At 39.4% G+C, this 17,525-nt stretch overlaps 1 protein-coding gene across 8 annotated transcripts in view; it reads left to right on the top strand.

The window, feature by feature from the left end:
• The window catches only part of LOC129215548 (potassium voltage-gated channel subfamily KQT member 1-like), a 537,892-nt gene that overhangs the window by 21,595 nt on the left and 498,772 nt on the right, over positions 1-17,525 (top strand). For all 8 annotated transcript variants that reach the window (XR_008580024.1, XM_054848960.1, XM_054848954.1 and 5 more), the window contains one exon: positions 7,784-7,874. Coding sequence is in view for 7 of the 8 variants with exons in the window: in XM_054848960.1 (XP_054704935.1) it covers positions 7,784-7,874 (91 nt within the window). In the remaining variant the exon portion in view is untranslated. The remainder of the gene's footprint in view (positions 1-7,783; positions 7,875-17,525) is intronic.

Below are 17,525 nucleotides of genomic sequence, written 5' to 3'. Positions count from 1 at the left end.
CTGATAACTGAGTCCATTGGCAGCTCCAGACAAGTTGGACTGGGAATTGACCACATATTTACTGTGACTTGTAGCAGCAGCTGAACACTGGAAATAACAGCTACCTGCAAGAAGGGCTCACAAACATTACAGTTTGAGAACACTTTTCTTAATCATTCCTCTGTTACATGGCATGGTAAAATCATCCTTCACATGGACTTTACTCAATTTATAGAGTTCCTTTTCTATTATATTCCCATTATATTTTTTGTTTTAAAGACAAAAGGAACACCATTTTCTGTTTTGTGTTAGATAGGAGTAATGTTTTAAATCCTAAATTTTGACTTGTACTGAAACAAAACAGGTAGATATGAAAATAATTTAAAATGTTTATTAAGGTGATGAAAACAAAAAAGTACGATAGAGAATTAACTTTAAGCATTATAATAAACACCAGCATTCTGTCTAATTCCTTGTAAATTATGATTTACAAAACTGGAAAGAATGGTATTTATTATTGTTTCCTGTAGCATGCATAGTGGAATTGTATGTCTGATTTTCAAGGGTTTGGTTTCTGAATCCCTAAGTTTTGCTAATCAAATAATTTAGACTCGTTAGTCCTTTACTTCTGTAGAACCCCCAAACTTATAAGAATTAGTGCTATTTTCTTTTTAGTTATCATCTTACAATATCATGGTACCACACTTACCTGAAAGCATCTGAGAATCTACTTTACACTAATATCTGAAACAACATACCCAGCAGTGGCTTGTCGTTCTTATCTCAGCAGAGCTCACAGTTCAGAATAAACAGAGAGGAGCCATTATTTTTTCAAGCTCATCACTGAAAGAATTTTAAAAATAGATGTATCTAGATGATCTTTTTCCCTTTTGTTTCACAGTACTGATTTACAAGAAGCCCACAGCTGTAATTGTTTTTATAGTAACTAAACTTACACATGAAGTGCCTTGGCTGCCAGTGTAAACCCTCTCACCAAGGTAGCTACTGTTTCAGCAAATTAGAGATGTACCATTTGCTACCCATCACTTAAACAAGGTTTGAAGGGAGACTAAGAGTTCAAATAAATAACTTTCACACCTGTAGCTGACAGAAATAGTTAAAAATAAACTAAGAACAGAATCTAATCACACGAATTCCTGAGATAAGCATCACACAGAGTTGTCCTGTGCAGATTTGGTTTTCCACTTTATAGAAAACAGTAACTATAAAGTATGTGTACTTTGACTAGCTCTTCAGCAACTACACAGTAATTATACTGTAACAATAAATAATTGGTAGAGAACTTTTTTACAGTGCAAATAGGTGTCAAACTTATGCAGGGTGAGGACGCTAAAGAAATTGTGTTGTCATTAAGTGATGGAGAGAAATGGAGAGGTGGTGGGGAAGGAAGGTCAGGTGAGATGATGATGGTTTCCAGTGAATGTCCAAGGTCTGTGCCAGGTGCACTGTCCCCCCAGAATAACCCCTAAAGGGATACAAGAGAAATAGGAGCAATAGCTGTCATCCAGGTGACATCCCTGTCCCAGTTCTGGCCGTGGACAAGAGCCTTTGCCACTGCTGCACAGGTAGATACTGACTGAGCCATGGTGAGTTTCCTTAGGGAACTGAGCCCACGCTGGTGGGGAGGAGAGGTGATGGCCATCTTGCTGGGTCATCTGTTGCTTCCTCTTCTTGGGGGGACCTCAGTCATGGTGACACGTTATGGCAGTGGTTACCCCTCCAGTCCATCCAAAACCATCAGTTTGTCTTGGGGTGAGTTGTCTTGGATGGGCTGCAGGGCTGCTGCAGCTTGGAAGAGGCAAGCTTGTTTGTCCCTTGTGGTTTTCCCCACCTTGCTGCTCCTCCTCTGTGTGTCCTTTCTCCTCTCCCACAGTCACCCCATCTGACTCATAGCTTCCTGAAACCCTTGCTGAGCAGGGAGGGACACCAAGATTCCTGCGGCAGTCTCCCACCACCACTGTAGGCCCTTCTTGTAACAGCCTCAAAATGGCTTCAAGGGGATTGCTGGTGACACCAGGATGCAGTGGTTTGGTGTCCACCCCGAGGGGAGGGAAATATCTGGTTCTACCCAAAGCAAGGTTGTGGAGTGGAGGTTGTCCCACTATGGAAAGGCAGGGGGCTGATGGACTGAGGGCTGCTCTCCTTGGGACTGTTCCTGTGGGCCATTTTCCTTGCCAGAGAGAAAGGTTGCTCCTGCACCATGGGAAGTGCTGTTGGCCTCCCCATGCAGGTCATGTGCTCCAGGCCTGGCCCCATCCTGGGGACCCTCTGCCAGAGTCACTCCCTGGTGTCCCTGCCTGCAGGCGCTGGGGAGCCCACACTAGGGCCCAGCCCTCCCACCACAGCCTCACTAGTGCTGAGCAAAGGAGAGGGGTCTCTGCCCTCAACCTCCTGGCCATGCTCAAATGCCTTGGGAAACACTGAAATGTTAAATATAAATGTGCTAACTTAGCTGCTTGATATTGAACTAAAGACTCATTCTTTAGTCTACAAAAGTGTGTAGTTTTGCTTCATGTAATGAATGATTCTCCAATTTTATTAGAAGGGGTCATATGCTGAATTTGGACCCTATGTTCGTTTCAAGAAACAACCACATTAAAAAGATGGGGATTTTATTCTTTTCTTTCTTTTTTTTTTTTTTTAACCTAACCTTTCTGGTAAGAAACTCAGTTGCTTCAGTTTCTCTTTTATCATGCTTTGACTTTTAGATTTTAAAGCTCCTATTCTGACAATTTTCAACTCCCTTTTTCTTCTGAGTTTACAAAGCATGTATTAATTGTGTGGCTTTCCTAATGTGTTTTGCTGAGAATCTAGAGAATAGAAGAGTAAATGAAAAATCCTGGTATTCATAGAGATGAAAGAGGGAGTTTCAACACCATACAGTGGAGAGCAGCACTGAATAGTCTGAGTTAATGACAGCTGAGTTGGTATCTAACACTTCCATGTATAGATACACTGTACGCAGCGCCTAGTTTGGGACTAAAAAGTAGTATAGCCCTATTGGCAGAACATTGCACCAGATCAAATCATAAAGTGTTCCCTAAGAGCTAATAATTACTTCAGATATTGAGCTGTATTGAGAGAATTCTATTTCATTTATGCTATATGAAAAGCCTGAACATGGATGGTTCCACCACAGTGCTGGTGTTGTTGGTATTGTCTTGAAAACTTCTTCAGTAATCTCCACGAGGTGCTATAGACAAGTCCAGTGACTTCCACCAGCATAGCTTTATTGTATTATTTGAAATTTGCATTGTGCCTCTCTGACTGGGGTTCAAATAATTCCTAGATTGCAATTAATATTCCTCCAGCTTTGCAGTTACAAACGCTTGATGATAGTACACTTATGGTTGCTACTATTTTAGAAATTCTGTATTTGTATCCTATATCTTGTATCTTTTAATATGAATTACAATTATACTCATACATGAATTATAACTATGTTACACATAGGCCTTTTAGAGCCTCTTGAAGTGCACAAGGAAAGAATTTTTTCAAAAACTTATTGAAATACTTCCATATTAATCAGATTATACCATTTAAGTGCAAGAATGCATAACAGCAGATATCAAATGGAGCAGCTATATAACCAGCTATCAGATACTGTCCCCCTGCCTTCAGCTCAAAAGGAACTAGAAATAACCCACTGTCCATGGGTCCTGCTAAAAAAATCCCAACTGGTGAATTGATTAGGAACTTGGATAATCCATGTTAAAGGTCAGTCTTAATAGTGTGGACCAGGATAGGTAAATACTGAAGAAATGCAAACTTGATTCAAAGACAGTTGTACATGCCAAGCTCTAACTACCACTTGAGAAATTCAGTTACTAATGGTGGCCCAAATCTTCTCAAATCTCTACTTGTGGATAATAGTGACAGAGCCCTTCCAGAGCCGTATGAATGGAAGCAGGATTTTTTTATCTCTTCAAATCCAATGTTAGGCTTGAACAAGGTCAGCTGTTGTCTGTGTGGCAGCTGAGAAACAGCTGTCCCTCTTTGCCTGTGTTAGTATGTATGTGCAGTTGACTTGCAGTGTGTGAGTGACTGGACCAAGCATACCAGTTGTGTGAATGAGAATTGTTTTCAGTGTTCATTATCCTCTGTTCAGTGTTCCTGGGGATCCTGAGGCAGTCTAAAAATCTGAAGTGTTCCTACAAGAGGAAAGGGAAAGCTGAAGGGCCCTTGTGTGCCCATAGATATTAGCATTCTTCTGTTTTCCCCGGTTCTAGTGATGATTTGAATGTGCTGCATAAAGAATATCGGCTCAGTCTACCCTTCAATTGAGGCAAACGTGTTCTGGGTCTTTCCGTGCACAAGCAGTTCTTCGCAAGAGCTAAACCTGAATCTATGTTGTAGGTAGCTTTGTCTCTAGTCTTGCACCAATCCCTGTCTCTTGGACAGACCTTGGACCAATGTTACAGTCATGTCCCTTGTAGTTCTTGCCTGGGCTTCTTGAATGGATGCTGGGCCTGCCTCCCTACTCACCCTGTATGGCAAACCACCGAGAGGCTGATGGAACTGGCTGCTCTCACCACCTCGGCCCTCCTTCGGTATTGCAAATCTGAAACCTGGTGAGTTAGGGCATGGCCTTGCCTGTGCCTGACTTCAGTGGAGTAGCCTCATATTCTCTGCTCCCTGACATCTGCATATATATACACAGATATATATACTCTATAGTGTGTGTACATATATATATAAAGTGCATCTGTGAGTAAATAAGTAACATATTATGCCTATTTGTAAACTCCTTTATACATTTATTTATTTTCTCTATTCTATGCTCCATATTGTATATTCTTGCATTGGGTTTTGGTGCCCAGGCACTGGCAGCAGCGGGGGCTGCTGGGGTGGCCCCTGTGAGAAGAGGCCGGGGCTGCCCCAAGCTGGACACAGCCAGTTCCGGCCGGCTCCAACCCACCCACCGCAGGGCATGGCTGAGCCCCTCAGCCACTGGAGGGGTGCCTCTGGGCAAACTCATTTAGGAAAAGCCAAAAAACGAGCATAGGCTGTGAGGTGGGGGGAAGTGTGCGAAACAGCCCTGCAAGGGCCAAGGTGAGAGGGGGAGGAGGTGCTCCATGTTGCAGAGCAGAGATTCCCCTGCGGACACTGGAGCAGGCTTACCCTGAAGGACTGCAGCCCATGGAAAGGGCCACACTGGAGCAGGGGAACAGTGTGAAGAGGAGGAAGGAGGGACAAAGACAAAGTGTTAGGGACTGACCACAACCCCACTATCCCCATCCCTCTGTGCTGCTTGGGGCGTGTGTGAGGGAGGGAGTCAGAGGAGCTGGGAATGAAGGAGAAGAGTTGAGCCTGGGAAAAGAAGGCAAGGGGGAGATGTTTTAGTTTTCTTTGTTTTTTCACTATCCAAATCTATTTTAACTGGCAATAATTTAAGTTAATTTTCCCCAAGTTGGATCTGTTTTGCCTATGACAGTAATTGCTAAGTGATCTCCCTGTCTTTATCTTGACCTCTGAGCCTTTTCATCTTATTTTCTCCTCTTGTCCTGTTGAGGAGGGCGACTGAGTGAGCAAGCAGCTGGGTGGGTGTCAGGCAGCCAGCCAAGGTCAACCCACCACAATTCTATATTCTATAGTCTATATATTATGTATATCTATTTCCATATCTAGAAACCTATGTATATACAATGGTGTATATACATAGGTTTGCTTTTTTAAACTATATATTTATATGAGCACTTCCTGGCCCAAAGGAAATGAGCAGCCAGTCAAAGGGTGGTATGACACTTTCAAAAAAAGTGGCAACCATCCCATCACAGAGAAGTATGCAAACATGTGGGGTATGACATAAAAAAATTGAGTCTCCAGGTATATCATAGGCAGGAGCATCCTGCTCTGATGCCTTTCTGATGTAGACAGGAAGAGGCAGCTGGTCCTATCAGCCAATCACAGGGCAGTCCGTGAACAAGTGACATATGATGTTTTACAAAATGGCAACCCCCAGGGGCAGAAAGAGATAAAGGGAACAGGTGAGGTGACTGGAAGATGTACAGGACTTTCGGGTAAGTGGGACACAGGGTGGGCAGTAGGGTCAGGTCTTCCCCTGCCTTTAGGGTAGTGGCACCTCTCCCTACTCATGCGGGGTCAGGGTTGTCCTCCAGCTGCTTTTGCCCTCCGCCAGGTTCCCTCCGCTTTGTCATGTCTGTGCTGTGGCCTGGCCCCATCTGTGTGCACTACCCCAGGTGTAGTCTGGCAAAAGTGAACCATCACTGCCCTTCACATGCTGGCAGGGCTACAGTGGATGCAGTCCAAGATATGGGCAGTCTTCATCCTGTGTGGGTTTGGGCCTGCCCCGTACCATGTGCAGGACTTGACATTTGTTCGTGTTGAGGTTTATGAGATTCCTGTAGGCCTGTTCCTTAGCCTGTCCAGGCACCTCTAGCCAGTAGCTCTGTTCTCAGGTTTATTGACTGAACCCCCGGTTTGGTGTCGTGTGTGGACTTGATGTGGTGCATTTCATCTCCTCTTCTGGGACACTTACAAAAATTGTTATCCAGGGACTTGCCCTGGTCAGACTCCTCAGGAATTCATCTTGTCACTGGTCTCTAGGTTGAACGTGAATTTTTGCTCATTCTGATAAGCTTTTCCTCCTATATTTTTCATGCAGAAGTCCCCAAAAGCACACTAAGTGTAGTTAATGTGTTTATATCTGTTTGATGAAATCTCACAATTTTAATAGTAGACCCACCAGCGCTGCTAGTCTGTCATTTGCTTTAAAGTTCTTGAACTAGCCTTGTCAGTAGTGTTTATCTTAAGAAGGGTTTCTCATTGGAAAAATGTCTCATCCCAAGCAGGACTGTTAAAGTTCTAATTGCTGGTTTGGGAGTTTAGGAGTTTAGATACAGCCTCTTGGCATGGAATCAGAGGAAGTGACAGCTGAGCGAGCTGGTACACAAGAGGGAATGTTTCTGGCTGTTAGTGGAAGAAATTTCAGTTTTCTTATTTTTCTCTCATTTTCTGCATGACTTCAAGAGATGGTGTAGTGCAAACTATCAGAAGTCTGTCTTTCTGGTCTGTCCATCAGAGTTCTTCATACATCATTTATTTTCACCAGTTGTTTAAATATTTAACATGTTACCAATGGTGGAAAGATGGCTGAGACATTTTACGCATCAAAGTAATTAGTATTCTGCCAGCATTTAAGCATTTAATCAACTAGGATTCAATTGCACATTTTGTTTTCTGATTCTCATGACTTTTTGGTTTTGCTTTTTTAAAGTATTTTTTGGGACAGTAGTATATATTTTGAGCCCTCTGAATTTTTTTTTCTTGATCTGCATGGTGATACTAGAAATACCATGGTAGTAGCTGTTTATTCCGTATTTACATATCTTTTGAATTTATGGAATGCATTTAATGGAACATTTTTCATTGAAGTTACTGTTCCTCATTCCAGTCATATGTCTAATTCTACTTTAACTAATGCATTGTCAATTATGATACCTTTCTACTGCAGCACATAAGTTATATAGCAATCAGTGGAACATGGAACGTTCACTATGACAAGCTTCTATGTGAAATTATACTTGATAATGTGAGTTTTATGTACTGATTTAACTGTGTTCAGCCTTTCTGTCATATTTAGTTGATGTTTGTTAAAAGTTATTGAGTACAAAATGATGGTATTCACTTGACTAGGAAGAATGAACTGATTAAACACAAAGTACTTGTGATGAAAATAGTTATGTGAATGAGAGAGCTAAAACTAGATCTAGATTTTACAGTTCAACTTGACGAGTCACTAAACACTATTTTCTTTTTACAGATTTCTCTTGGTGCTGATTTGTTTAATATTCAGTGTACTGTCTACTATAGAGCATTATTCTGAATTTGCCACTGGGACCCTTTTCTGGATGGTGAGTGAACCTTTTTGGGAAAGAGTCTCATCAGTTTGGCTAAATCTAAATTGCTTTAGGTAAACAAGGGAGATGATAACTGTTAAAAATCTTCAGTGAAAGCATGCTACCAGGATATTTAAAATATCACCTGCTTTCATTAAAGGAAGGCTATAGTTTAATAGGGATGATTATTTTCTAGATCTGTAAACTGAGACTACTTGATAGATTAACAGGTTTTATATACTTGCTTTTCACAAGGTATGAAACTGTATCCTGTAGCTCTTATCGTGGACAACTGGTGTTCATCAGTCTTATGCAGTGTAGAACAGGATATTTTATAGGCAGGAATGTATTTTTAAAACATATCTCTTCTAAGTCTTATGGTAAAAAATTGGCCAAGAACCATGCTCTTCAGAAGTATCTGAATTTTGGGGGTAAGTGATTTCTGTCAGACTAGTTTGCCAGTGTATAGAACAGGAAGGAGGAGCTCCTATCACACTTCCAGGTACCAGTGATTTTGCTTTGAAGTTAGTGCTGTCAACAGTTTTGTGGCTGTTAGCACTAGGGTGTCAGGTTCTTCTTGAGCATACATTAAGTTTTGTACATTGTATTTTGCAAAAGCATAAAGACATCGTGTTGCTTATCTAATATCCTTTTCTTGCTATTAGGATCCTAAGTAGTAATTTAAGCTACAAATGTTGAGATAAAAAAAAAATTGTTTCCCTGGCTACTGGGAAAACAATAAGCCACCTCTGTATACCTCCAAATGAGCAGATTTTTCTGTCATTGGAGTGGCCAATTTACAGAGGTACAGAAATGTACCTTAACTGTGTTACCAGTCCTGAGCTATTAAGTCTCTTAAAAATGTCAGATCACATCCAGCAACCATCTATAAACTGTTGCAATGTACATACAATATTTTTAAGTGTTAATTTGAAGTTAGGTGGGAAATAAAAGTATGAATAATTTGCATGACTCTAGCCAATGTTCCTCCTCTGTTCCCCCATGCCCTTCTTCACCAGTAGAAAGTTAAGAATGGAGATGAAGCATCCTTGATAAAAATGGAGTAAATCACTTTTAAACAGTTGCTCACAATATCTGTATTTTAGCCACTCAAATCCTCTGATCTCTCAATGTGTGATAATCTCAGAATTCTTATTGTAATTTCTTTTTTGCTTAGTGGTGGCTTCTAATGTGATGGATTTTGGTTTTCCATCTGGTTTGAAAATAAAAATCCGTTACTTATTCCTGTGGCTTAGATTACATTAGTATATGCAGCTTTTGTGTGCAATTGACTAAGCCATCATTAGGATCCCTGAGTTATTTGGGGATTTTGATTAATGTTAATCCTGTAACAAATATTGCTTGGCTTTAAGCCATGTTCAGTGTCAAACAAAGTGCAGTATTCTGCCCCCTCACTGAGGGATGTAGACTGATTATCGGTCAGTATAATCACCACCAGAAACAGTAATACTGGCAAGGATTCAATGCTTAGCTGATATTTTTTTTTTGTGTAGATGGTATGTGCATGTGCAGACACATATTATCATTGGACAAAAAATAACTAGATGAAGACAGATGTGTGGTTCACATAGTGCCCCACATAGCATTGCCAGCTATTTTTAAATGATGTTATCATCTAGCAAATGAATCATGCATAGTCAGTGGCAGTGCTGGAACAATCTCTTGGCCACCTTGTGATACAGCTTTACCCTGGAGGATACCTTTCTTGAGTTTGTTTTCCTCCCTGCTGTTTCCTTAGCTTCCTTCCTAGAGGAACAGAGGTTAGCTGTTCTGCTGACTACTGTAGGTTCACTTGCCTGGAAAGCATGTGTCTTAAAACTGTGAGTCTCTGAAATAAATTCACTTCAATTACAATATTTCAAAGATTGCTTTTGGAGCTAACTAAATTAGTTCTTTGTCACAGAGTTGTAAGGTTTCTTTGTTTTAGTAGCTAATGGTTAGACTCCTGCTTGGAGCAATTCTCTCCTCCCCACCTTTACCTGAAGGAACTTCAAACTGCATCTCTCATTTTACCCAGGAGAGTGCAAACCCCATGGAAGCCTGGAGATCATTGCTCACTTTACTCTGTAGCAGGTCACTACTCTGATCTACCTCATACCACAGTTGACTGTTCATGGAACCAGAGTGTCTCTCACCAAAATATGAAAACACATGCCTATGTATTCTGCCTTCCATGCCACTCTGCTCTCTTGAAAGTGTTTGAGAATATTGGAGACTGCCAGTATGATGAAAAATAAAATTGGATGAAAGCATCTATTGGATCAAGTTTAAAATGAAATTGATTTGTTTCTCTCCTGATTGAAGGAACCTGTAATTCTTTGTATAGCCCTATTAGTGTGTCAGTAGCAAATAAATACTATTATGTGATACTTGTGGTATTTTCCCACTTGTGGAAAAACTGCCTTTTGTTATATTGAGGTAGATTAACAGTTGGGAAGGATCAACTTCAAAATTGTAATGTTGAAAGCTGGTAAGGCCTGACAAGAAGGATAGCATTTGATACTTGTAGACACTTGAATGTTTTTGTATTTTCTTAGAGGGTGAGATGATGTGCCAAACACAATTTTGGATAATATGTGTCACTGGGGTAGATATGGCACATTAGTAACAGACGTAACTGCGGATGTGTTCCAAGCCACTAAAGTCTTGTATTTTAAAGACTTAATTTTTTAATATTCTTAATACATCTGAGTGGTTTAAGAAAATTTCTTGTCAAGTGTGAAACCTATCATCATTCAGACAAGCTATGTGAATATACCAAGGAGAGTATATATTCTTGGTATAGAAGGCCCTCCAAAGCAGTGTGTGTAGCTTGAATGAAAAAAAGGAGCTAAAGAAGCAGTTGCTAGAACTTAAAGTAAAAAAAGCCCCAAACCCTTACTCCCTCCTCAACCCCAAGCATGTGTTTTCAAGTCTCTGAAAATTCAAATGAATTCTGGAGGAGAAAAATGTGACTCTTTGGCTCTGCATTTAAATGTTAAGGCCAATCTGTCCATCTTTGAGACTACTGAAGACGTTGCATAGCCACAGCTTCTGATACAGGCATCATGATGCTCTGCCTCCCCAAATGCTGTAAATCGCTCTATTGGATGTCCTTCCCTGAGCTTAAAGGAAATTTCTGTTCTTTGCATTCATGAAGAAAAGACAACATTGAAATCACCATCTGATCATCACTGGTAAAATCAGTGTAATTCTGTGGTAGTAGGACCTGTGAAAATGCTTGTCTTGAACTTGCAAATGCTGCCATTTGCAGAAGATTTTTCTTCTCATACTAACAAATATTTTGTGTATTCATGCCAGTGATCTTGGAAGGGATTTTGCCAGCTCTGTTGGAGATAATCTAATTTAATTTTTCCATATAAATACGTTGTATGATCTTTGGTAATTCCTGGTTTGCTGGTTTTCGGGGTTTTTTCTCCTCTGACTATTTAGCAAGCCAGCAAATAAGGGAAGTGACAGTGGCATTGGCACAATGCATCACGCTGATAAACACCAACAGAATAGGTAGTGAAGAACATAATTGTTCTGATTGTTTTATACTTGCAGAGAGAAGCTTAGAGTTTCAAATAGTGTTTAAAATGGATCATGAGACTTCTAGATAGAACAATATATAATTTCACAATCCACAAAGCTTAAATGCACTTGCAGTTGTTTTTTATTCAGATTGCTACATGTACTGTGGTATGATAAGGAATCCCTAGGTTCCTTGGTTCTAGATTTGTACTGTTGGGAGCTTTTTCATTTGTCTATCCATCAATATTTAGGATCTGCTGCATGAGACAGTTCTCGTCCAATGCCTGGGGAAGCAAGCATAATGGAACATGCCACAGTTGTGAATAAAGTGTTTGCAGCACTTAAGGCAATACTACATTACCATTTGCCTTCCAAACTTGCATTGCCTGCCTCTCTTATCACCTCCTGCAGATGTTGGAATTTTCCAAGCAGGAAGGGCAAATATGGTTTTCCAAAATAATGGTGGCCACTCTAGTTACAGATTGTGTAATAGGTAGGAATAACATCTCCACTTGTCATGGTATGCAAATGTTGTATCTCTCAGAACCCTGGAATCGTGCCTTGGTGGTTTCTTCTCTTCATACAGCCATAGAATAATTCGGGTTGGAAGGGACCTTCCACCTTGATGGTCCTATGCTGAACTTGCTCCAGTTTATCAAAGTTTTTCTTGTAGTGCTGGCAAAATACAGGTGCAGTATTCTAGATGCAGTCTAATGAGTGCTAAGTAAAGGGGGATAATCACTTCCCTTGTTCTCCTGTTAGCTTTCATCACTTTCTTGCATTTGGAGGAGGTTGTCTTTAAAGACCTGCTACCTATTCTGAGCTTGTTGACCCTTCAGAGCTATCTCCCGTGGGATCCCACATATCAGTTCTCTGAACTGTTGGAAGTTTTCTTTCCTGAAGTGTAGGGTCTGTACTCCCTTCAGAACCTTGAATGACATTATTTCTTGGATGCTAAATCCAAGGCATTGTCATTGATTATTATATCCCCGACTATTTTTTCCTTGTGTATCTGAAGAGCAGATCCAGCTGTCATTCCCAGTTGCCCACTCAATACCTGTATCTAAAAGTTACTCCAGAAATCTCTTGGATTGCTTGCATCTCACTGTGTTGCTCTTCCAATAGGTGCTAGCTGAGTTAAAGTCCTATATAAGAATCAGTGCATGGTCTAGAAACCTTCTTGATTTCTTTAAAGAAGACTTCGTCTGTCTTGTTATCCTGATCACGTGGTCTGTGAAAAACTTCCACCATGATGCCACCTTTAGTGGCCTGTTGTCAGATCATGATTTGGTGCACTAAGTGTGCTTCTGGAAGAAGTCTGTCATGTCTCTTAAGTCTTTTAAGAACAAATTGGCAAAACTGAGCAACATAGTGAGCCAAAAGGGCAGTGTGAGGGATGACTATGGGCAGTTCTATAACTGGGACTGTTGAAAAGAGAGAATTTATTCTATTGTATATTAAAGCTTCTGAAATAATCCTGCCCAGGATGGTGTTTATGAATTTGCGATACAGCCTCACTCATCATGCCATGCATGAATACCAGAAGGTGGGTAACCGGGGTGTATGGTATGTTCTAAGAGTAACAGTTTGGGGGTAGGGGAGGCAATATGGCTCTCTTGCCTTTTTGTAGACCGCATGGTAAAGCCAGTTCTCAACAGGCATGTGAGCATCAGAATTCTGGAACTGGTTTAAAATTCATTTTTAAAAATGGATTAATTAATAATTAATAAATAAAAAATGGATTGATTAATATTTTTGGCAAAAACAGCGAAGAAAAAACCCTGTTAAATAGCTTTTTTTTTTTCTTTCCCTACTTACTCTCTAGACACTTTTGGCAGTCATGGAGATATTTGTCAGGGTTTGCTTGCCTTTTTAATAGCTTCTTCCAAATACAAGTCAAGAACAGTGATTATGGGATTTCCTACAATCAATACTTAATCTTGAGTCAACACTGTTCACTTTCTGTCTTTGATAGAATTGACTCCTAATTATTACTTGTGTTTATCTGCTACCTTCCCAATGGTTTTTATAAGTGCTCCTTAAATATCATGCGACTGAGTGCAGAATGAGTTTGTGATTCCTGCCTGAGCTGCAGAGCTGCGTCCCCATGCACTTTGCTAACAGGAACCTGGCTCTTGAAGAGTGTTCATCGTGAAGAAGGCAAAACCTGACAGCTGTCTTTTTGTTCCATCATCCTTACCTGTTCCTTATTACTCTTTTTTTAATGTCAAATTCTTTCAAAATGCATATTCTGAGAAATTAAGAGAACAGGCATAGTATTATTTCTTTTTAATTGGAAACCCTACCTGCTTGAAGTAATTTCATACTTCAGTTCTTCACTGATATATTTACAGATGGTTTGGTAATAAATAATTAAAAGAAGAAAAAGTTAGTCTTTAAATACTAGAGTTGCTTTTAATATACTTGTTCTTAAAATAAATATATGTATTTTTATCATTACCTTGGATTCCTGTCATAGGTCAACTCTATTTCCATTGACCATATTTCCCAGAGTTCTAGCCATTTTACTCCTTTTTGCTTTCACTTGTTGAAATGTCCCCTGTGAGTTCAACAGACCAATCAAATCAGTGCCGATTGTTTATGATGTCTTTCATTACAAAAATTCTGCTTGCTTAAGTGTTCTTTTTGACTTTTAATATGTGTAACTTGTATGTAAATATTCCTTCTATAATCCTTGTTCTAAGAATGATCCTCTAAAATCTTATTTACTGTAGTGTTTAAAGTTATGCTGCTTCTTCAGCCATTTTCTTCTCTGAGAGGTCATCAAACTTACATGGACATGTCTGCTTCCTGATGTATAAAGCTGTCTTTCAGGTGTGTGTGCATATTATACAACAAATTTAGATGCTTTCACTAGTTAATGTTAGTGGGTGGTTGTTAAAAGCAAAGAATGTCTTGAGCTATTCTCAAAGAGTTGCTGATATATTAGCACTGACTTTTTGCATGACCATAGGCAAATCTTGAAGTTGTCTGAGTCCAAGATCACAATAGCTAAGTGACTGAGATTAAAAATATTATAAAAATTGTTTAGGAGTATTTTTGCTTAAAATTCTCATGAAAATGATTGTTTTTATTTAAAAAGTTTATGCCAGAGAAGGAAAAAACCCTGTGTTTTCAGCAAAGCCTGCATATGCTTACGTCCATCTGTTTTTTGAGGCTTCCTTCATTGTGTCACTTTTAGGTAACATTTTATCCTTCCACTTTGTCCCAAATTTTAATTCCCTAATATATGCAGTTATAATTTTATCTTACTCTAAGGTGATTCTATTGAAAAATTACTTTTAAAAAGTTGCCAAAGCCTCTTGTATAGGCTTTTGCCTATACAGCAGGAGGCTTTTATGTTTTCTTAATGATCTAGTAGTTAGTGTGTCAGTTTTGATTTGTAAATGGCATCTAGATCTTTAAGGATATGGCATTAAAAATAAACTATAAAGTGGACCAGGTGTAATTCCCCCTTTGAGGATTAATCTGATTGAGTGTTTTCATGGTTAGAGGTCATATATTTTTCTACCAGGAGAGGTCACCATGGTAGTTTACAAAAGACAGATTTTTATTTTTATTGTAAAAGACCTTGCAAAAAGAGAGTTTCTTAGCTCATGGGAGTAATTTCACTAATTGTGCTGTTCTAAAAGCAAGAACAAAATATTACTTTTATCATACATATGATGTTTTTACACACTATGAGTAACAGAACACAATAAATCATCGATTTTATAACAGTGTTGTAGGTGAAAGGGAAACTTTTCACTGTTTTAATATCTTAATGTTAATTACTTTTTAAAGTTAGGAATGCCAAGAGTGTTCTTGACTTTGAGAAAATAGAATGTTTTTGCTATAAATCATATTGATTCAACTTTGTTAATTTAATTTCTACTTGTATGCCATGATGTATTTAATGTTGTGGTCACTGCAATTGGAATGAAGGAGGGATAGGAAATATTGTTTATCATAATGAGCCTTCCAATTCAGAGCACATAATCCGAATGTGAAATCCCTGCGGTATTTTCAGGATAAGTGGCAAAACTGTAGGGATTGTTACACTAGATTGGACCAAAAGCTTAGTTATTTCAGTGGTGTCTCTGATAGTGGTCTGTTTTCAATGCAAAAGGGAAGACTTTCTTATAAAACTATTATCTATTAAAATAGGTAAGCGCTTCTGAGTGTCTTTTATTTTGCTTTCACCAGGGGTCACTATATTCTAATCATATTCTCCTGATGGGTGGTTTCCTACTGTAGTTTTCTCAGGCTTATGGGATAAGACTTTAAAGGGCATGTGCTCTCCTAGAAGCTTTCTGCAGCAGAACCACAAACAAGGTGAATAGTCTTAGTGTTTCAGCTGGGATCACCTTCTCTGTTTTAGCATGGCTGGATCCTGGATTCCAGTGTTTTTTCTAGATGAGATCAGCTCCTGTGGTACCTCTTCCTTTGGGAGACAGACTTTATGCATCCGCTTTCCTCTGACGTGTTTCTTTGCTGGAAAAAGCAACAGCATATCTTCCAAACACATTAACACCTGTAGTTCATAGCAGTGCAGTACTAGAGGGTACATGATACCTTTAAAGACTGTTTTCAGGGTCCTCACTTGTTGCCTCTGTTGTAGGCCCTCACTGCCCTCTCACAGTGCTTGGTTGCTAGCAATACTCATGTAGTGACTACATTTAGCATGTAGCTTTTATTAACATCCCTCTGTTTGCAAATCCTGTTGGAGAAAAGGCTGAGATGTAACATTAGGAGCTCCCACATCAACTGCTGCTTGAGCTTTTCAGGAGAGAGGCTCATGCTATGGTTGTATTTAGGAGTCGGGGCTTGAGGGGAAGATCTCATCAAAGAGTTCTAGGCTGCAGATGGGTCGTATTGTTCTGTGTCTTTTTGTCTCTGCTTTTGTGTCTTTTGCCATTTAAGCTGCATAGTCATGTCATAGAATGCCGTGTCATCTTTAACCTGTTAGCAGAGTAGAAATGAGGCTGCATGGCATGTAAGCTTAATTTAGTCTTCTCTGATTTATGGTGAAGTGTATGTATTCTAATTGGTTTGAGGGCATTTTCTCCATCCCATCAAAGCAATTAGTGTTAGAAAGTAAAAATGGTGGAATTTTTATCCATTTCCTGCTTTTATGCAGATTTATAACTCTAAATCTGTGCTTTGCCACATGGCATTAGCGCTTTTCCAGGTCTGTTTATTAAAGTGATATGTTGATAATATAATATGTGAAGTTCACAGGTACTCCTGCTGGTCTTACCAGATGATAATGGATTTCTTAGACTGTGGCATGCAGAGTAGGTACCATAATAGTGGCTTTTTGTGGTAGTGTATATTGCCTGTGAAACAGTAGGTGTTAAGGAGGTGTCCAATCCATTAAAGGAACAGACAGGTAAACTGCTTCAGTAGAAAAATACACCATTTCTTTTATGCTGTGAAAGAGTCAGACTATTAGGGTAGAATACATCTGAATAAAAATAACCATGTGACTCAAAAGATTTTGCCCTATTCTTTTATTCCTTGTAAACCCGTGAGACAGAAAACAAGAAGAATTGCTGTTTCTTTCTGAGCTTCTTGTTGGTCTGTAGGAAGATGAAAAAAATAGATCAGGAATATTATCACAATATAAAACATTTTTAAAATAGATATGGAATATTGTTTCATACATTAAACATATTAGGAAAAAATTTGAGTTCACAAATCTTTCAACATTCCGTAAGCTTAAGTTGTCTGCTAAGTAATCTTGCTGAGTTGCCATAGTCTTTCTGGAATCAAATGTAACTATCAAGCTTCTCAATGTGAATTATGATACAATTATTCTTGTGGCTTATATTACCTTGTGGAATGCCCTAATGCGGTACAGAACATGTTGTGTTGGATGATTGCTGTGTGTCTAAAATAGAAATCATTGTGCAGTAAGCATGGCTGAGACAAATTAACAAAGGGCCAACTCATAATGCCTTTAATCAAATTTTACTCACTTCTTACTCTAGCTCTATAGAGTTTTCTGTGCAAAGTGGTTTCAGAATGTGGCCCAAGAGACTAGAGAAACATTTCTAACTTGGGAGTGAGAGGAAGGTGGAGAGGTACATGCAGGATTTTTCCAATTCTTCCCCTTGAAATTTTGAGACC

This window comes from Grus americana, chromosome 1 (genome assembly GCF_028858705.1).
Source record: "Grus americana isolate bGruAme1 chromosome 1, bGruAme1.mat, whole genome shotgun sequence".
Lineage (NCBI taxonomy): Eukaryota > Metazoa > Chordata > Aves > Gruiformes > Gruidae > Grus > Grus americana.
This window is presented reverse-complemented; position numbering and strand designations above follow the sequence as displayed.